The sequence below is a fragment of the Globicephala melas genome, chromosome 5 (assembly GCF_963455315.2).
Source record: "Globicephala melas chromosome 5, mGloMel1.2, whole genome shotgun sequence".
Classification (NCBI taxonomy): Eukaryota; Metazoa; Chordata; class Mammalia; order Artiodactyla; family Delphinidae; genus Globicephala; species Globicephala melas.
In genome coordinates this window covers 68970811-68993097 of record NC_083318.1, presented here as the reverse complement: position 1 = coordinate 68993097, position 22287 = coordinate 68970811, and the positions used below count along the sequence as shown (strand labels likewise).

General features: G+C 33.1%; 1 protein-coding gene across 1 annotated transcript in view; it reads left to right on the top strand.

Moving 5' to 3' along the window:
* GABRG1 (gamma-aminobutyric acid type A receptor subunit gamma1) overlaps positions 1-22287 on the top strand; it is a 67881-nt gene that overhangs the window by 29998 nt on the left and 15596 nt on the right. The window contains exons 3-7 of the mRNA XM_030880450.2: positions 610-677; positions 15314-15534; positions 16377-16459; positions 19679-19816; positions 19943-20095. Of these exons, the coding sequence (XP_030736310.1) occupies positions 610-677; positions 15314-15534; positions 16377-16459; positions 19679-19816; positions 19943-20095 (663 nt within the window). The remainder of the gene's footprint in view (positions 1-609; positions 678-15313; positions 15535-16376; positions 16460-19678; positions 19817-19942; positions 20096-22287) is intronic.

Here is a 22287-nt window from a genome sequence, read left to right as displayed (position 1 = left end):
TCTTGTGTCTCCCTCCTAGCCTCCCTATCCCACCCCTCTAGGTGGTCACAAAGCACTGAGCTGATCTCCCTGTGCTATGCGGCTGCTTCCCACTAGCTATCTATTTTACATTTGGTAGTATATATAAGTCCATGCCCTCTCTCACTTCGTCCCAGCTTACCCTTCCCCCTCCCTGTGTCCTCAACTCCATTCTCTATGTCTGTGTCTTTATTCCTGTCCTGCCCCTAGGTTCTCCAGAACCATTTGTTTTTATTTTTGTTTTTTTAGAGTCCACATATATGTGTTAGCATATGGTATTTGTTTTCCTGTTTCTGACTTACTTCACTCTGTATGACAGACTCTAAGTCCATCCACCTCACTATGAATAACTCAATTTCATTTCTTTTTATGGCTGAGTATATGCCACATCTTCTTTATCCATTCATCTGTTGATGGACACTTAGGTTGCTTCCATGTCCTGGCTACTGTAAATAGAGCTGCAATGAACATTGTGGTACATGACTCTTTCTGAATTATGGTTTTCTCAGGGTATATGCCTAGTAGTGGGATTGCTGGGTCGTATGGTAGTTCTGTTTTCAGTTGACCATTCTTTATATTGGTATTTTGCAGTGAGGCCCACAGTAATTGAAACTGATGTTTACGTAAACAGCATTGGACCAGTTGATCCCATAAATATGGTAAGTAATGAATATTAAAAATAGTTATCTGGCATAGAGTTCTGGAGTATATATATACCACAATAATAGAAAGAATATGTGAATAATTTCTGATAACTAATTCTGAGTGAGTTCAGGGCAACAGATGCAATTAGTGATTTGTTGGTTGTGCATAGGCTGACTCCAAGGTATAGAGATGATTTTGCAGATGGTAGAGTCATTTTTTGAGATAGGGAATATAGCCATATGTGCCCTCAGATGCAGAAGGCACATTCAGGAGGAACCGTCCAGTAATGATTTGGATTTTAATTTCCAGGAAGAAGTTATGACTGGAAATAGATGTAAATTGGGGAGGGAAGAGTGCAAGCAGTATAAAATATAGCTTAAAGCCTCAATAAATGATCCAAGGAAGATGCAGATTAAGAGGAACACAGATCTGAGAATCAGATGGTATTTATAATGAGATCAATGCATGTAAAATACAGGTGGAAGAAAGAGAAATGCAGAAAAGGGACATACTCAGAAAAGTCAGAGGGTAGGAGAAGAACCAGGGAGAAGATGATATTGTATAATCTGAGGAAGAAAAGAGAATGGAAAAGAAGGAACTAATAATCAGTTGTCAACATACATGAGAATCCAGTGATAAATGGAATAAATTGGGCCCACTGGTGTTGGTTATATGGTACTGGTTATCTCTGTTAGGTGAAATTCAGTGGAAAAGTGAAAGAAAGAAAATAACAGCTGAATCATACGTCTCTCCTCCATCCTCAAAATTGGTTTCCTATCCAACTTCTTGTCACAGAGCTAGAAATATGGGTTCTGCAGTGATAGACATGCAATCATGTGTGGATTTCAAGGTGATGGTGAGTAAGTGGGAATGCAGGTTAATTTTATGAACTACTATTTTGAGAAACTTGACTTAGAAGAGAATGAGGTAAGAGTTTGGTGGTAGAGAAGGAAGAGAGTAAAAGAGAAATATGAGCAAGAGAGAATATGAGAAAATGTCAAGGAAAGGTCATTTAGGATGGAAAATGGAAAAGTCTGTAACTATGCTTATACACAGAATAAATAGTTTTCATTACCATTTGAAAGACATAATTAATAACTCCAATATAACCCACAGACATTATTTAAAATAGGTTGAAAATGTGCTGTTCCAAACCCTAATGATCCCATTTCTGTGAGTCAAACTACTTGGTCCCATTCAATGAGCTCAATCATGTTTTATGTTCATCTCCTCTGATTTGGTCACCTGTGTTACTCTCTCAGGCTGCCGTAACAAAGTGCCAGAGACTGCTTGCTGAAACAACAGACATTTCAGACATTTATGTCTCCAGTTCTTAAGGACAGAAGTCCAAATCAAGGTGTCAGCAACTTTGCTTTCTTCTCAGGCCTTTCTCCTTGGTTTGCAGATGGTCACCTTCTCACTGTGTCATTACATGAGTTTCTTCAGTGCATGTGTTTCCCTGGTGCTCTTTGTGTATCCAAATTTTCCCTTCTATAAAGACAGCAGTCAGATTGGATTTGGGTCCACCCTAAAGACCTCATTTTAACTTAATCATCTATTTAAAGGCCCTATCTTCAAATATAGTCACATTCTGAGGTACTGGGGGTTAGGGCTTCAACATATGAATTTTGGGAGGACAGCATTTAGCCCATAACACCATGCAAAGATAATTCTCTAACCCTTTGATGATTTTTCTCCCTAACTTCATTTATTCATTGTCACAATAAATTGTCTCTTTATTACTGATCTTAACCACTTTATGCCTGAATAACCATCATTATATACTTGTCTGTGTCTGCTTATTCTTATAGTATTACAGCCGTGCTCAGTTTTTCTCTTACTCAATATGATGTTCACATGATTGTCATTAACTTTCACAGCTGCCTATATTGATTACCGTACTGACAGCATTTTGGTCACACCATAATGGACATCTGTGTTGCCTTAGTGCAAATAAATACGAACTGGCTTGGGATAAGTTGAATTTGAGAGTCTGAAAATAGGAGCCAACTGTCAGGAGAAAGGGCTGGAGCAACTATTTTCCAGGGATTAGCTAAACCTCCGAGGAATTGGAAAAGCAGTGTTAAAGTAAAGAGAGAAGGAAAAAGAAACAAATATCAGACCTTGAGGAACATATATTGGGTTGGCCAAAATGTTCGTTCATTTTTTCCTGTAAGATGGCTCTGGTAGCTCTTAGTTGTCTTTAATTTGAAACAATTTTGTTAGATTGTATTGTGACAGCTATCATATCGGCATGCATTTAAAAAAAAAACTTACCAAATTGATGAATTTTTGTGTAGCCATTTTAATACTGAAGGTGGAAGAAAAAAAGCAACATTTTTGGCATATTACGCTTTATTATTTCAAGAAAGGTAAAAATGCAACTGAAATGCAAAAAAAAGATTTGTGCAGTGTATGGAAAAGGTGCTGTGACTGAACAAACCTGTCAAAAGTGGTTTGTGAAGTTTCGTGCTGGAGATTTCTCTCTGGACAATGCCCCACGGTAGGGTAGACCAGTTGAAGTCGATAGGGATCAAATCAAGACATTCACTGAGAACAATCAACATTATACCACGTGAGAGAATAGCCGACATACTCAAAATATCCAAATCAAGCATTGGAAATCATTTGCACCAGCCTGGTTATGTTAATCACTTTGATGTTTGGGTTCCACATAAGTTAAGTGAAAAAAACCTTCTTGACCATATTTCTGCGTGTGATTCTCTACAGAAACGTAATGAAAACATTCCGTTTTTAAAACAAATTGTTGCGGGCGATGAAAAGTGGATACTGTACAATAATGTGGAACAGAAGAGATGGTGGGGCAAGTAAAATGAACCACCACCAACCACACCAAAGGCCGGTCTTCATCCAAAGAAGGTGATGTTGTGTACATGGTGGGATTGGAAGGGAGTCCTCTGTTATGAGCTCCTTCTGGAAAACCAAACAATTAATTCCAACAAGTACTGCTCCCAATTAGATCAACTAAAAGCAGCACTTGACGAAAAGCATCCAGAATTAGTCAATGGAAAATGCATAATCTTCCATCTGGATAACACAAGACCACATGTTTCTTTGATGACCAGGCAAAAACTGTTACAGCTTGGCTGGGAAGTTCTGATTCTTCTGCCATATTCACCAGAGACTGTACCTTCAGATTTGCATTTATTTCGGTCTTTACAAAATTCTGGAAAAAATTTCAATTCCCTGGAAGACTGTAAAAGGCACCTGGAACAGTTCTTTGCTCAAAAAGATTAAAAGTTTTGGGAAAACGGAATTATAAAGTTGCCTGAAAAATGGCAGAAGGTAGTGGAACAAAAGGGCGAATACATTGTTCAATAAAGTTCTTGGTGAAAATGAAAAATGTGCCTTTTATTTTGACTTAAAAAACCAAAGGCACTTTTTGGCCAACCCAATATATTTAAGGACCTGAAAGATGAAATTGAGGTAGTAAATTAAACAGCATAGTTGGCAAGAAAATGAAGATAAAGCAAGGGAAGAGAAAGTTTCAAAGAGTGTTTTAGTATTACTTCTACCCCAAACAAATTTGTATACAACCTCTTGGTTTTTGTAAAGATAAAGCATTCTATATACCTGTGTGTATTGATTTAACATTATGCAAATATAAGATTTCATAAAGTAATGCCTTACTAAAATGTTAATTTTCTCTTTAAAAAAATCATAAAATATTCAGTCTCTAATTAACCAATACTTAGATAAGCCCATTTGGGCATGTGGAAGTCTAAATTTTCCTGCATTGCATATGTTTTATTTGGGGCTTTTGTTTTCAATTTGAATGAATTCATTAAAGAAAAATGTGGTCATTAAAGAAGAAGTAGAATTCAAGACTGAATTAGTATTCCAGAAATATTTTGACAAGAATGGCTATCAAGAGGCTTCTATGATAATCTTCGTATATAAAAGTTTCATGGTATTAAATATTTAGTTTTCCCAGTGGGGCAAATTAGACACTTGTAACCTTGGACAGTGATAGTTTTTTAAAAAAGCTAATTAAGTGAAATTACTATTAAAATTGGTGATACTAAAGCACGTATAAGAAAAAAAAACTGTGGAATATTTGATAGTGTTTATTAAAAGAGAAGCATTGTCATACTAGGGATTAAGGAACAGTTTACATAGAAGACTATTTTAACTAAACAATGCAGGAAAATTAGAATTCAGTTATTATAAAATGAACAAAATTGCTTTGACTGTGAGTGTAATAAAGCAAGCAGACCTGAGTGTAATTAAGCAAGCAAGTGTTTTTTCCCTCTTTACACATACAACTTAAGTTACTGATAAGGAACAAAATTAATACATAGGTTTAATGTTCTTATTTTTTCAAATGAGGCAAAATTTTGGTGCAAAATGGTTGTTTCATTTTAAGCTTGGCTACATAAAATAGTATCTGTAGATTACTGATAAGGCCTAAAGCAATATCATTCTACAATAGGATATGTCTTTCTTTTCTTTTCTTTTTAAATCCAGGGTTAGATTAATGGCTTCAATCCTGGTGCCACTGTCAAAAAATAGATATTTAATAATTGCATGTTGAAAGAATGAATAAATCAATAAATAGATCGTTCCTATAATTTCTATTTTGAGAATGTAAGTGCAAAGTGAATAACAGATGCACTAATGAAGATTGAAAAATTAACTTGGAAAGAGGCTGTTCAACTATGCATCTCTAATTAAAACTATCTAATTGTAAACAGAACAGAAATATACAATCAAAACTGAAGGCAAAAAATGTTAATAGAGGTTATTAGACTGGAATTAAAGTATTTAACCTCTTAATTTTTCAGGTTTTGAGAAGATTATGTATTTTCACTCTTTCAAGTAAATGTGTCAGGATAATTAAACAATTGCACTTATCCTCTGGTAGCAAATACAATGTTCAAGGGTTATAGCGATTCTCTGAATCAAGTCAAAATCAATGAAAGCTCCAGGGAATCCAAGATGATATTATAGGTATATAACACAAGGGGAGTAAGTAGAAAACAATTATAATTGAAAATTCCAGGTATAATTTGGACATGGGTTTATTCATAGGAACTGGTACACCATTATATAGTCCAATATTTAAGAGATTATCAATATATGCATTTTGAAAGTGTCAGACCAGAGAGATAAACAGCTATAAAAAACTGTTCAAGAACAAGATCCCATTTCATGTCTGTAGAACTTAAGTTTATATCATCCTAACTGCCAGGGTCAGAGGTCACATGGTCTTAGAATATGCTTCCGAAGCTGAATAGATTCTTCCAGCGTGAAATTGCGATTGGTTTTGGTAATGGAGACAGGGATGAAGAGTGAAAACACAAATTATGAGGAAGGCAACTTATAAAGGAGCCAGGGCACAAGCTGGGCTAGACTCCAAAGTAACTACCTGCTGGAGATGACAATGCTGGGGAGAGCAGTACACAAATAGGATTAAATTAATTTAGCAAAAGACAAGTTGTTTTCTTTCTGTCCAGTATAGAAATATTTAACAATAATGCCCCTTTTCAGACTCCTTTTACAAGAAAAGGAAAATCCAACTGCTCCCTATAAAAGAAAAAATATTCTTTAAAAGCGTAGATGGAACTACGAAAGTTAAAAACATTAATCATTATTGTATGGAAACACAGTACAGGATATAAGAGATTTTCCCAGAAACCAAATTTTGTTCTATCATTCAAATGGAATGGCCAAGCATCAAATGTGTGTATAGGGGGTGAGGTATAGTTAAATAATCTATTTGAGAATGGTGAGAACTGAAGTTTAATATTTTTTATTTTCCCTTATTTTATCAGACTTGTTTTTGACAATAAACTCCCTAGACATATAACTTGGGTTTAAACATTCTAGATATATTGAGAAAGCTGGTGCTCAGAGAGAATTTTTTTCTCCATGAATTTCTTGCAAGGAGCACATTTCTTCAGCATGGTTCATACAATAGGTGCTAATGTTCATAGGTTCATCTTTCCATCTCTCTTTGTCTCTGTCTCTGCCTTTCTCTCTCTCTCTCTCTTCCCTCTCATTCCTCTCCTTCCTTTTCTCTCTTTTTTATTCCTACTGCTTCCAGATTTAAGGAAATAAAGCCTCAAGCATAGCTTCTACATATCAAATTAACCGTGTTTTTTCCTCTTACTATATTAACAGGAAACGGTCACTCCTTGCCAGCTATATTATTTTTAGGAATTATGAAACAGCAAACACATTAAGTTTATTTGTTTGGTTTGTACAATATTTTAAAGTTTGTTGCCATAGTTTTAATTTCTTTTCTTTTGCATATTATGTTAAGATTTATTGTTTTCATTAAATACTCTAAAATCTATTTCTTTTCACAGGCTTTATTTTAAAATAATATAGAATTTAGGTAAGTTTTGATTCAACACTAGCAGAGGTAAAATTAAAAATTATAAATAAATATTATTTTCAACTCTGTACTTCTTTGATCCAGAATGCTCACTTGCCCCATGAATAGGAAGTTAAAGCTCTTAGAATAAAGAAATTAAAATAACCTCTGAAGCTCCAAAAATTATTAAAATAATTTTACTATTTCTTGAGTTGAAAAAAAAACACATTTAAATTTTTATTTTATGGTCTTATTTGTCTTTTATTTATGTAAGACTTGTATTGCGAAAGTTGGTACATTGGCTACTAAGTTAGAATATATATGGCCTCTTTCCTTTGGACAAGTATAAAACCTAGTGGGGAAGATGTCTAAAAAATAACAAATTAAATCGATACAGAAGAGGAAGGGCCAGGAAAGTTCTGTGTATGAACCCATACATATTTTAAGTTGCAAATGGTGACCCTATGCTATTTTATTTCTAAAAATCTTTCATTAAAATAGGATTTTTTTCCTTATTATAAAAGAAATACATGACCAATATTGGAAAATTAGAAATTCCATTTAGGCAAAAGAAAAAATTAATATTCTAGATTATGATTATCCAGTGGTCACCATTGTTAACTACCATTTTAATAACTTCATGTACATAGTTTTCCCAAATGTTATACTACTAATATTATACATATTTTTATAACATTGTGTCTTTCTACTTATTATATCATGACTGTTATTCCACTTAACTACTTTTTAAAAATATCATTAAATGTTGCATGGTATTAGGGGATGTATTTGTACCATAATCTATCTAGTAATACATTATCTAACATCTTGGTCAGATTTTGGAGGTGTCTATATTGAATTCTTTTTTAATGATCTGCCTCCTAGGTTAGTTACAATTTTGAGTCCTTCATGAATTAGTAGATAGAGTATGTTGTAGAATGGGACTGTACTTCTTGGTTGTTCTGCCCTCAGGCTAGGATTAGGGGGAAAGTTCTGCCAGAATAAGGACCTAATCATACATGTGATTAAAAGGTAGGTAGCCTTGCTTCCTGCCTAGCTGATTCAAGGCACTATTTCATTTGTCAAATGTTATAGATGATAATAAATATATCTTATGAGTATACATTTTTCACTTCTTTGTTTAAAATCAAATTATATGAGTTACATGGTACCTACCAAGGGTTTTCAATGATAAACTCAAAGTTATTAGGCAACCGCTTTGATTGCTTCACTTCTTAATAGAAAATTTATTTACAAGAGGAGAATGACAAACGTTAATACGTTGCTAATAATACTCTTTTTTAAAAAAAGAAAAACAATGAATATCTAAGAAAAAGCAATTTAGCACATATGGTGATAATTAACATGGCCTAAGATAACTTCAGAGGGATAATATTTCACCATTTTTGACGATTACATTTAAAATTCTGTTGAGGTACATTTATCAGTTGAAAAAGTTTTCTTAAATACACACACACATAAACACATGTTCTCAAACAGTGTTTATATATAGAAATTTTATTTAAAGAGATGACAGGTTATACTGTACAGTTTGAGGAATTCTGTACAAATCTCATCTATGGATTTCTCTCTCTCTCTAACTCTCTTTATTTCTTTTACTTTTACCTTTTCTTTTGGTCAGGAAACCTAGTTATTGGATAGAAATGCCTTGAGGAAGTGATAGAATTTTAAGTCGAAATTTTCCAAACTTTTAGAAACCCAAACTGCATTTAAGAAAAATGCAATTTTTCAGTATTGCTTTATGAGATTCTGATTCAGTAATCTGGGATGGGGACCTAGAATCAGAATTTTGAAAATGCTCTTTGGGGACTTCTGGTCAACCAGTTTTGGCAGCCACTGGCTTGAGCCATTTCCAACTATAAATTTAGCAGGAATTAGGTGGGATTAAATTAAAATAACAAAGATGCCTATAGATCAGAAGTATTTTTATGAGAATGGGTCACTGGACAACACCATGTCCACTGTAGCCTTTATTCTTGTTTATGGAACAAGATCACCAAACCTTAGAGATGGGAAAGATCAGAATGATAATTTCGCATAGTGCCCTGATTTTTCCAGTGAGAGAGAGTAAAGGACATAGTCAGCACCCTACTCTAAGAAGTCACATAACTGGGACTCTGACATGATTTCCTGACTCCACCCAACCAGTAATTCTTTAGATTACATCATAATGTCTCACTACACACACTAACTACAACACACTTTGGATGTATTAGTATTAGTCATTGTTTATCTGAAAAGTATTTACAATTATGTACATAATTAAAGACAACGCCCTACCTCCTACTCAGTTGTGTTATTTTTATATTTGTTTCAGCCCAAAGTCTTTAAATAATGTACTAAAGTTTTAGGTTTTAGATTGGCAGTGAATTTGAACTCACATCAGTTACCCTGCAGTTTAACTAAAATCTGAAATAGAGAAAACTTCTTAAATGTCTCCACTTTTAACATCTTGCTATAATGGAAATCAAGACAAATCTCTATAATGGAAATTGTGCAAATCCTGCCACAGGCTTTGGCTTATCTGAGTAGAGCACTCAGCTTTGTGATATGCACAACTTGATCTAAACTACTGAAGTAAACGTCGGAAGCCAGCACTTCCAATAATAGTGTGAAAAATGCCATCCTAGTAGCATACTGATATGTCAGAAAATCCTCTGATTCTATTTTTGTGTTAGGATTTGAACTTGTAACAAAGAGTGGATCACAAAATTAACTTACATTTTAGAGATAAAGATCTCTCTTTAATGTTAGTATTCAGCTGTGTGTGAAAGTCAGTTCAGGTAAATACAACTTCTGTCATGAAGTCTTTCTTAATTTTCCATAGCTGAAAATGATCTCTATTGTTTCTATTTCTGTTTAACTCTATCCCCCCTAAGCATTATTAATTTCCAATTTTATTGTTTATATATTCATAACAAGAAGTCTTCATGTTCATCTTTGTAAACTAAGAACAATACAGAAGTAACTAGGACACTGAAAAATATTTGTTAAAAAGTTAAGTGATGAATGCACATGGTGTTATGTACCTTTGGAAATCTAAATTTAGAGACATAAAAATAGAACCCAAAGGGCTGATAACTGAACTCAGGATTTATATCTGCTTTTGTAATATCTCTCAAGGTACTGATGATTGATTTCAATGATTTAAGTACCTGACATAATCTCCTTCCTTATTTCTTTTTCATTTGAAAAAATAGAATAACACCAAGTTATTTTACTTATCTTGTGATAGTTTCAAGAAGTTGGTGCTTTTACAATAATTGAGCAAAGTGGGGCAGAATCCTATGAACTTTTATCACTAAACCTATTTGTGCTGGGGATTAACTACACTTGTACCTTTTCTCTACATGTTTATAGCCTTAGTATCTGGTTTACTGCTAACCACTGGCCCATCATATTTTGGCCGTGTGAATAGATACTTTAGGGAGAGATTAATGCCAAGGTGCTAAGATCAGATCAGGATCAACCCAACTTCATGATGTAATTATGCACCTAAATTAATTATTTAGGTCTGTATTTTGAGTGATGCTAATTCCATTACTAAAAAAAAAAGTATTGAATTAACCAGTGCTTTTAAATGTTAGACACAGCACATAATTGCAAATCTAAGAGTGAAGTAGAAGAATGCACTACATGAACTTTCATCAGTTATGGTTTGACTGATTAAGTTAGAAATCAAGATGGCTCACTTCTTCACCTTTATTCACTAATGCTATTTTCTGGGCTAACTTGCAAGGAGGCAAAGTTTCATAATGTACTTTGGATCTCAAATGTTAAATGCACTGTTCCTCATCTCAAAATGTTTATCCTAGAAGCTATTCTTCAACAAGCTACTTGTTCTCAGTGAATGGAAGTTCCTTTTCATGTTTCTTTTGCTTATTTATTATGCAGGTAATTATAGCCTCTAAGTAGGAACATGAAGTACAAGAACACAGTTTGATTATTTTCTCGAAATTACACTAATACAAATGAGCAAACAAAATTGGATTTTTCACTTATGTATAAAATGGCACAGATTTTAATAACTTTTCATCTCAATGAGGCATTTATTAAGGATTAGTAATTTTAAAAAGCTTGGAAGTATTAGCCTTTGCAAAAAGTTTAGGAATGGTGGATAATCAAGACAGGCTCTGTATCTTTCTTTTCTTGAACATAGATTGAGGGACTTGTGAGCAGAAAAAACTTCACACTTTCCCAAAAATCTCTGCTTGGAAGAATTTGGCCTTTGGAAGTTATAACTCTTCTAACAATCATTAGCACATTTATAAACAGGTGTGCTAAAGAAGATCCTGCCAGCTGCTAAGCAGGATTCACAGATGCTTGCTATATTCCAGCCCTATATAAGTTACTTCTCAAGTGCAATCTTTAATGCCTTGTTAGTCAGGAACATCGAAGCCAAGTATACCTACTAAGTAGCTTGAGGTTTCCTCTACCAACCAATGTTGGATCTTTGCCAAGCCATAAACCTGGTGGGTATGTTAGCTTCTTCCTTTATCTTAAGCAGTTTCTGCTGTTCAATCCCATACAAAAGCACAGTGTAATTCTGGTATAGAATGTTGTTTAAATGGTAACCAAGACTATGTGAAGAGGGGGTCATGATGCAATATTTTTGTGTACAGGGACCTCATGTCTTTACATCTATGCAAAACAATGAATGACACACTGTAGATGTTAAATATATGAATGATCACTAATTACATTATTATATGGGACAAATTAACCATAATAATTTATCTATGCATATTAGTCACTTTATAAAACATACATTTCATACTCAATTACATAATGTCTAGGCCTGTGTTGGATTTTAAATAATTATTAATATGTATGTGGCTTTCCCAAATTGCAATAGTGTTCATACGAAATAGATAAAATAATGGTGTTTAAAGGTATACATTTATAAGGAGTATTAACTAATGCATAGAAATCTAATGTACAGTATAATGAATATAGACAATAATATCATACTATAATTAGATACTGTGCTAAATATCACTATAACGGTAATCATATAACAATATATAAATGTACTAAAGTAACCTTAAACTTACACAAAGTTACATGTCAAATTTATTCAATTAATAAAAACCACCAAGCTGGGAAAACTGGACAGGTACATGTAAAAGTATGAGATTAGATCACTCCCTAACACCATACACAAAAATAAGCTCAAAATGGATTAAAGACCTAAATGTAAGGCCAGAAACTATCAAACTCTTAGAGGAAAACATAGGCAGAACACTCTATGACATAAATCACAGCAAGATCCTTTTTGACCCATCTCCTAGAGAAATGGAAATAAAAACAAAAATAAACAAATGGGACCTAATGAAACTTAAATGCTTTTGCACAGCAAAGGAAACCATAAACAAGACCAAAAGACAACCCTCAGAATGGGAGAAAATATTTGCAAATGAAGCAACTGACAAAGGATTAATCTCCAAAATTTACAAGCAGCTCATGCAGCTCAATAACAAAAAAACAAACAACCCAATCCAAAAATGGGCAGAAGACTTAAATAGACATTTCTCCAAAGAAGATATACCGACTGCCAACAAACACATGAAAGAATGTTCAACATCATTAATCATTAGAGAAATGCAAATCAAAACTACAATGAGATATCATCTCATACCAGTCAGAATGGCCATCATCAAAAAATCTAGAAACAATAAATGCTGGAGAGGGTGTGGAGAAAAGGGAACACTCTTGCACTGCTGATGGGAATGTGAATTGGTACAGCCACTATGGAGAACAGTATGAAGGTTCCTTAAAAAACTACAAATAGAACTACCATATGACCCAGCAATCCCACTACTGGGCATATACCCTGAGAAAACCATAATTCAAAAAGAGTCATGTACCAAAATGTTTATTGCAGCTCTATTTACAAAAGCCAGGAGATGGAAACAACCTAAGTGTCCATCATCGGATGAATGGATAAAGAAGATGTGGCACATATATACAACGGAATATTAGCCATAAAAAGAAAAGAAATTGAGCTATTTGTAATGAGGTCGATAGACCTAGAGTCTGTCATACAGAGTGAAGTAAGTCAGAAAGAGAAAGACAAATACTGTATGCTAACACATATATATGGAATTTAAGAAAAAAAATGTCATGAAGAACCGAGGGGTAAGACAGGAATAAACACACAGACCTACTAGAGAAGGGACTTGAGAATATGGGGAGGGGGAAGGGTAAGCTGTGACAAACTGAGAGAGTGGCATGGACATATATACACTACCAAACGTAAAATAGATAGCTAGTGAGAAGCAGCCGCATAGCACAGGGAGATCAGCTCGGTGCTGTGTGACCACCTAGAGGGGTGGGATAGGGAGGGTGGGAGGGAGGGAGACGCAAGAGGGAAGAGATATGGGAACATATGTATATGTATAACTGATTCACTTTGTTTTAAAGCAGAAACTAACACAACATTGTAAAGCAATTATACTCCAATAAAGATGTAAAAAAAAAAAAAAAAAGAGTTCGCCTGCAAATGCATGGGACACGGGTTTGCTCCCTGGTCCAGGAAGATCCCATGTGCCAAGGAGCAACTAAGCCAGTGGGCCACAACTACTGAGCCTGCGTGCCACAACTACTGAAGCCGGTGCCGTTTATTTTTTGGAGAATAAAACCACTTCTGAGTGATTAAAATTTTAAAAATAAATAAATAAATTGAATTAAGATCTTACAGGAAACATTAAAATTTTATTTGTTAAAAACTGTATGTGCATAAACTTAGTGGACTAAGTTTATGAAATTTATATATTTCATCTTTGTGGCAATTCATAATGTGAAAATAGGGCTTTTCCACTGGAGGCTTAGGAAGGCCAATTAAAATTTGTTGGATTATGGGATTATTAAAAAATAAATAAATAAAAATAAAATAAACCCACCAAAATAGATAAAAGGAGGTTTTCCACTCACTTTACTCTCTGTATTCTAGTCAAGTAAATTGTAATTTAAATATCCTGCCTGGAAATTAGGATTTGATCCAACTTCTCTATTGACAAGTTGATTCCTAATCTGTTTACTTATTATTCTCTCTACCATTTTAAAATGTTTTTCATTCATTAGTCAAGCTCCCAATTATAATTCCATTTATTATAAATATTTCTCTCCAGGTAAATTGGACAAGAGCTAGTATTACATCAAGAGTGAGTAACCAATCTCTCCCATCTCAAGTGACTCATATAAAATTTCATATCTTTCAATTTACTCTCTTCCTCCTCTTTTAATATCAAAGTTACATACAAATACATATAATCACTTTCTTTTCTCAGTAGCATCAAATATGCATTCTTATTCATTAATTTTATCAAATAAATTTTAATGCTTATAATATGGTAGATATTCTGTCAGGATATAAAGGTAGATTATACCTAATCACCTACTCCTAAGAATTCTCTCATAACCATGCAATTTCCTACTTACAGTCACTCGCTGATTATGGGCAGAACCTTTGCTCTAATTATGGCACTCATCAGGCCTCACTGTGACCACCATTATATGTGGTTGTTAGATATGTGGATTTGGGATTCAACCTACAGTGTCTCAGTTTTCATATCATCTGCTCTTTGATGTGGGGAGAGTTATTTTACATCTCTATTAATAAATGTTCCTTAAAATAAAGATTATTGTAGTAATTATTCACAGGGCTGTAGTAAGGATTTAATGACATGATACTTGCAAAACTCAACAGATACTTGGCATATTATAAGTGCTTAATAGGGTGTGTGTGTGTGTGTGTGTGTGTGTGTGTGTGTGTCTGTGTATGTGTGTGTGTGAGTATGATTGCTTTAAAATATTTGAAAACAGTGGATCTAAATAATTGAAATTAATTTTTTGGACAAAGGACAAGATAAGGGCTTTTAGATAATTTAGCGAGTGTTTGCATTTTGATTTTGTAGCTTGTGACTTTTTGTGTGACTTAAGCATTCGTAAATATCACAAAATTTAATATAATTGTTAACATGAAAATGATTGGCCTTTATATTTAATAGCTATATCCTACCTATTATAAATCTTGAATACAATTTACAAAAAGATATGTAAAGCCACACGGGACAGCAGTAATTACGAGAAATCTTGAATTTTAGTTTACATGACTCATGTAAACAATGAAAAAAAAAGGTTAAGATAATGGCATACTTTTTTTCTACAAAAAAGACTGAGTTTAAGTGCTATTTACTTACAGAAACTTTATAAAAATTCAACCTGAAGAAAATGTCTAAAATAGTGGTTTTACTATTATAAGTCATTACTCTTCTTTTTATCTTTTAGGAATACACAATAGATATAATTTTTGCCCAAACCTGGTTTGATAGTCGTCTAAAATTCAACAGTACCATGAAAGTGCTTATGCTTAACAGTAATATGGTTGGAAAAATTTGGATTCCTGACACTTTCTTCAGAAATTCAAGAAAATCTGATGCTCATTGGATAACAACTCCTAATCGTCTTCTTCGAATTTGGAATGATGGACGCGTTCTATATACTCTAAGGTATTACTGTTTAAGAAAACTTGTAGTTGCTCTAATTTATTTTCCATACTAATATTTGATCAACTGATAAATTTCCATTTTTCAAACTTGGCAAAGTGAGAAATACGAAGCTTCTTTTATACACTAAAATCTAAAATGGTGAACAATTGTGGAAACACTTGTTTAAACTCGGAGTTACTAGTATGTGAAAAGGACTGAAAGCAAAGAGGAAAAACTCCTCGATTTCCCCTCTTTGAAGCAGAAGAGATTGTGGTACAAACATTATGTTTTTTTTTAATCTATAGGGCAAGTGATTGACAGAGATTTTTCTCTGGGAGTTCATCCTGCTATAACATTTTAAAATACTCTGATTTTCAGTGGTGTAGTAAAACATCCCTAACACAGGATTAAATGAGGGTCGATGTGTAAGATTCAAGTTTATTTAATTCATTGTCTTGAACATATCGACTCATTAAGAATCATCCTGTTAATGGAAAGATGTTTATGGTCAAAAGAAAACAATTCACCATACTTAACCAGGTACACTCTGTTAACCTGCATGTGTGTGCACGTATATGTGTTTGTTGAGATCCTGAAGTATGAATTTTTAAGTGTAAACACAGAGATCACACTTGGGCTAATTATGAGTTATCTTAGTTGGCTGGAGAGAAAAATGTCAGAATTTTCTTATTCATTTATGAATGTTATTATATTACTACTGTGAGGCTTCAGAATTATTATTATTTTCTAGTGTATCACAGTCCATTATTGTAGGCCAAAATCATGTTTAAAAATTAGACAAAAGATTTTTAATGCCTGAAATTATTTCTCATTATTTAATATTTATTTTTCCATCTAAATAGATTGACAATTAATGCAGAATGTTACCTTCAGCTTCATAACTTTCCTATGGATGAACATTCATGTCCATTGGAATTTTCAAGTTGTAAGTGATAAAATACTTGATTTTTCATAGAATTTTATAGCCTCTGATCCTGTTTATTTAAAAATGTAAAATAAAATGAGATAAACTACAATTTATACAATTTTCAGAAGTGTGGACTATGTTTAACTGTCTTAGATAAAATTACAAATGACATATTTGTTCCTGGCTTTAAGTTAAAAAATGGCAATAAATCCATAGTAAATATATATATTTTATCATTCTTTACAAATCTTAGTTATATCCATGTCCTTTTCTTATTTTGATTAAATAAGGGACTACTAAGATAGATTTGTATTCAGATGTTTTTACACTGCCATGAATAAAAAGTTGATTCGAATTTTATTCATTTTCCTAGAGGCCAGATTTAACTTTATTACGTTGTACTTTAAAATACATTTAATTGGTCTGGTGAAGAACATTTACTATATGGGTAGCAAATACTTGAGAAAACTTTAATGAGTTGGAAAAACCAAGGTATAAATAAATTTATTTTATTCAAAAGAATGAATGAAACACAGAGAAATGATTAGAGAGAAATAATTTAGATACAAACACTTAGTATTTTGTTGCAAAGAACTAGTTATAATCTTTCTATACCAATATCAGTTTTGTTTTATATTTACTAACATATTTATCCTCACATTTATCTTTATAAAAATGTTTTTCTACATAATATATAATTGAGCAAGTCTTGAAAACCCATAAAATGACTTTAAAAATATTGCTTATGTCTATGAATTGTATAATGCTTTTTCCTTTTTTAAAATTCAATTTTTTTCAGATATCACATTCTAGAATTTATTCACAGTAGATTACAAGTATTTATAAGTATTATCCTGCTTCTTCACTTTAAAAATTCCCATATATCTCTTGCTGTCATTTATTAAGGATTTTCTTGACTTTCTTAATAATTTTAATCTCACTAAAATGTCCTTTTTACTTCATAGTCTCATCTCTCACTGCTCTGATTTTCTAACATTGACTTATCAATGAATAAAACAGCCAAATAACAGCAAAGACTTGATTAAAAGGAACATTCAAGGACTAGTTGATACACAAATTAAATTTAAAGATGTAGCAATTACTGTATTCTCCTCTAGATATCATACCTGAATTCTTGGTACTGTCATTATTGGGAATATCCTATCCCTGTTAGTGCAATTGGGTGTTACTGACATAAATATAATAATCATAGCTATCTTTTATCAGGCACTCTATAGGGGTCCAGTAGGGTATCCAGCCTTCTCCATCTAATATTTCACAACAAATGTATTTGGAAGATTTCATTATGGCTCCCATTTTACAAGTCAACATCATGAGATTTAGAGTGGTTAAGTAACTAGCTCCCTGTTTCTATTTGTGCCCACATTCCTGTATATTATGATTATACTCTATAACTTCTACAATTCCAATGAAAAAGAACGGGAAATATGGAAAAACAAGATGCTAAACCTTTAGAACAAGAGAGAGAAGATGGAGAAAGGAAAGAGGAAACACATCCTTATACAGGCCAACAAAGATGAGAGCAAATTCATTGCATGGCTGATTAAGGGATACTGGTGGGAAATGATACTCTGTTTTGGAACTTTTTAAAGTTGATACTGAATTTCATTCCGGTAATATGGTAGATTAACCTTTGTGTCTAAAACAATTTAAAACATTTTATTATTAAAATCATCTCAAAAACCTTTAAGTGATCACTAGGAAAGAATTTTCAGCCACAAAAATTCACATTAAAAGTTGAAACCAGAAAGGTAAGAAGGTTTGTAGCCTGAGGACATTTGCCAAAAAAAGATAAAATTGAGCTTCGATTTTGACAGCCTTGTGGATTGGAAATGTAGTAAAACATGATTGCTACATACATCTGGGTTACAAAAGGCTGGACACTTAGAGTAACATTAGAGTAACAAGAAGGAGCACCCCCTCCCCCGTACACACACACATACACATACAAACACTAAGGTCTAAAAGGAAAGTTGTCTCTTCAATCAGCATACCAGGGTGAATTAACTCCTTGAGAGGATTTAACCACAAGCCCAGCCCCACATGGATTTTCCCAAATTTCCTTCACTTGGTCCAAAAAACCCTTGTGGATTTCCAGGAAGTGTAGCAGAAACAAAATCATATCCTTTTTAAAAGAATTCACTTCCATTCTAGACAGCTGCAGAGAAGGCAAAGGCATTTTCAACTTAAATAACAAAGGTCTAGTATCCAGAATATACATAAGAATTCAGATAAAAGAAAGATAAAAAGGAAAACCCAATAAAATAATGGGCAATTGACAAGCAGTTATCCAAAGAAGAAACCGAAGAATCTAATAAACACATGAAAATTTTTCTAGGTTTTATTCATAATCAGGAAAAAAGTGAAATAAAGTACACTCTACAGTGAAACTAAAGAAGACTGTCCACATAAACTCTAATGAGAATATGGATCCACATATATTTTCATACTCTGGTTGGTGAGAGATGAGTATAGTATACTCTCTATGGAAAAAAGATTGACGCTGTTTCATAAAGTGGGAAGTATATGTAATCCACGACCCAGCTACTACATACCTAGGTATATATACCAGAGAAACTTTTGCATATACAATTGTGAGACATGTACAATAACATAAATAACGGCAGTGTTAGTAATAGCCAACAGAAAAGATTACAAGTGTGGACACAGTAAAATGGATAAATAAATTTCAGCACATCTTTACAATACAACAAATTAGCTACTACTACATAAAACAGCATGGATGATTATTACAAATATGATATTAAAAGAAGTAAGATATCAAATAATGCATCCAGTATGTTAACAATCAAGCAGAGTTCAAAAAGAAACTAGGCTAAGCTATATATTTCAGAATTGCTTATCAAAAAATCTATAACCAAAAAAACAAGCGGAGGATTATCACAGAAATCAGGTTAGTGGTTACCTGTGGTCGGGAGGGGAAATACTATATTGGAGTGGACACATGGTTTTTCCCAAGGCTAGCAAGATTTTATTTCTTGATTTAAATGAAGTCAACATGGATTATCATTATTTAATCATTATGATTATTCCTTAACCTATACTCATAAATTTTATGCAGTATTTTTTCTATATTTGACATATAATAAAAATGAGAAAGAATTTCAAAAGAATTTGTCTTTGGATGTTGGTATTGCAACAGTAACAGATTTGGATCTGCTAATGTATATATTTTTAATTTTAATTTTTACCTAGATGGATACCCTAAAAATGAAATTGAGTATAAGTGGAAAAAGCCTTCTGTAGAAGTGGCTGATCCTAAATACTGGAGATTATATCAATTTGCATTTGTAGGGTTACGGAACACAACTGAAATCTCTCACACAATCTCTGGTAAGAAGGAAATACAAATCAGTGATTAATCCTAGCATCAGTGGCATTTGTATTTAAATCTATGGTTTGGAATCCTATACTTATATGTATTTTATAGCCAAAATAAAACATATTTTTTTCTTCCAGGGGACTATATTATCATGACAATTTTTTTTGACCTGAGCAGACGAATGGGATATTTTACTATTCAGACCTACATTCCATGTATTCTGACAGTTGTTCTTTCCTGGGTGTCTTTTTGGATCAATAAAGATGCAGTACCTGCAAGAACATCACTGGGTATGACATGTAATATATGCTATAGTGTCATATGACTTTTAGCAACATTTTAATGTGATAAAAGTTTACAGTTTAATATGTTGGAAATATCCCTCTAACTGCAGTCTGACAAAAATGAACAGATACTCTAGTGCAATATGATGCTGAAATGAATATATGAAACAAGTAGGAAAAAGAATTGTAAAGAGCTTGAAATCTCAGAAATGTTTTTAACATAGGTCAAGGGAAGAATAAAACTAAGTAAGAATTAATGCATGAAAATCATACATAATCCCTGAATCTTAAATGTGATCAATATTTTCAATCACTTTTTATCAAGATTTTATTTTTTAGCCAAATCACTAATAGCCAGTATTTACTGACTGGTGTGTGTTTAGAAAGCTTGGAAATCCCCTTCTCTTACAATGGTGCTAATGAACAGTCAATGGTTCCAAAGGGCAGGTGCTGAAAGGAGCAAGAAGTTTCCAGGCTTCTGTGATCTATAAAATGTGTAATAAGTCTGTGAATATTTTTGAGAGTTGCCTGTACAATAACACTGATTAAAAGGATAATTTGTAATTCATACTTGATAAAATAGATTTTTTACCTTTTCTTTAGCAATGTGTTGCAATAGAGTCATAAGAAAATGTGTCTAATTATTATACATTGGTTTAAAAGAAAATGATAACCTAAATTTATGTATTGATATACAAAGATGAATTATTGATTAATTGATTAATTCCCAACATCCGTATAAGATATGAATCTCACTACTGATAATTGTGTCCTAAAAACATAAAGAAAGTTGGGACAGTTTCTAGTTTCAACAATAAAGAGGTTTTCATGTGGTTTCTATGGTAGCTGGTGACTAACTCCATTTAGTATATATAGTAAAATGCAAATTACATAAAAGCAGCAAAATAAAACCTGAAGTACCTAGTTCTATACTTGGAAATTCAACTCCTTGGGAATTTAAATAGAGGTGTGATATAGCTAGGGGATAAAATGCACTCATATCTGAGTTTTGTTTCCTACAATTATTTCAAATTATTTTATGTTCCAAGGCAATCAAATTACTTTAGTTTTTTTTGTATGCTTCTCTGAGTATACCAAATATTATATTTTGTTCTTAAATATTATTCTTATATTTCTTCCCAAAGAAAATTTGGATGGATTATTTTTACCATTAGGGTTATATGAAGACAAAAGCCTATGCCATAGTGTCATGAAAGAGAATAGTCAATAGTGGAATTGTGTTTTTACATGAATTCATATTTTTAATATTACCATATCAACTATAAAGATAAGCCATAGCCAGATCTAACTTAAAGAGTATCTCTTACAACTGTGGACTCTATGTAGTTGGAGGGTCAAGGATTTTTTTTTAAGTGTACATACATACATCCATACATCCATCATTGAAGGACAATTTCCTGAGCCCATTTATTCAAGATTGTATTTTAACAAACATTTATCAAATCCTTTATGTGAAATAGGCAGCATTCTAGGTGCTGCAGTGTTAACAGTGAACAAATTGTGATGTGCTCTTGTTCATGTTAAAACATAAAACATTTATGTTTTAGTGGGGTGTTTGTTTTATTTTTTTTTTTATTTTTTATTTTTTTGCAGTACGCGGGCCTCTCACTGTTGTGGCCTCTCCCGTTGCGGAGCACAGGCTCCGGACGCGCAGGCTCAGCAGCCGTGGCTCACGGGCCCAGCCGCTCTGCGGCATGTGGGATCTTCCCGGACCGGGGCACGAACCCGTGTCCCCTGCATTGGCAGGCGGACTCTCAACCACTGCGCCACCAGGGAAGCCGGGGGTGTTTGTTTTAAAAGGAAATCCACCATATTATTTTTAAGCTAAACTCTGTGATAATAATTACTAAATTAAAGAAATAAATGTGTAGAAGCTAAGTTCTGCTATAGTTTTCCTTAATTTATGCAATAGAAATGTAATAGTATTTTAGTAAAGTGAAATTTAATTCCGTCATTGATAATGAAATCAAAGAACACTTGGCCTTAAGATTTTTTTTCTACTTGGGATGGGACATTATTATAGAAGCCAGGAGTACCTTGGGAAAACTACCTTTGTCTGACTATGGGAATGTTATGATTTAATAAGTTATTAAAAAAATAGTCCACAAATCAAGGAAGAGAGAAGACGGGTAGTCACTGAAATTATTTCGCACTTACCATATGAAAAGCCTTTAAAT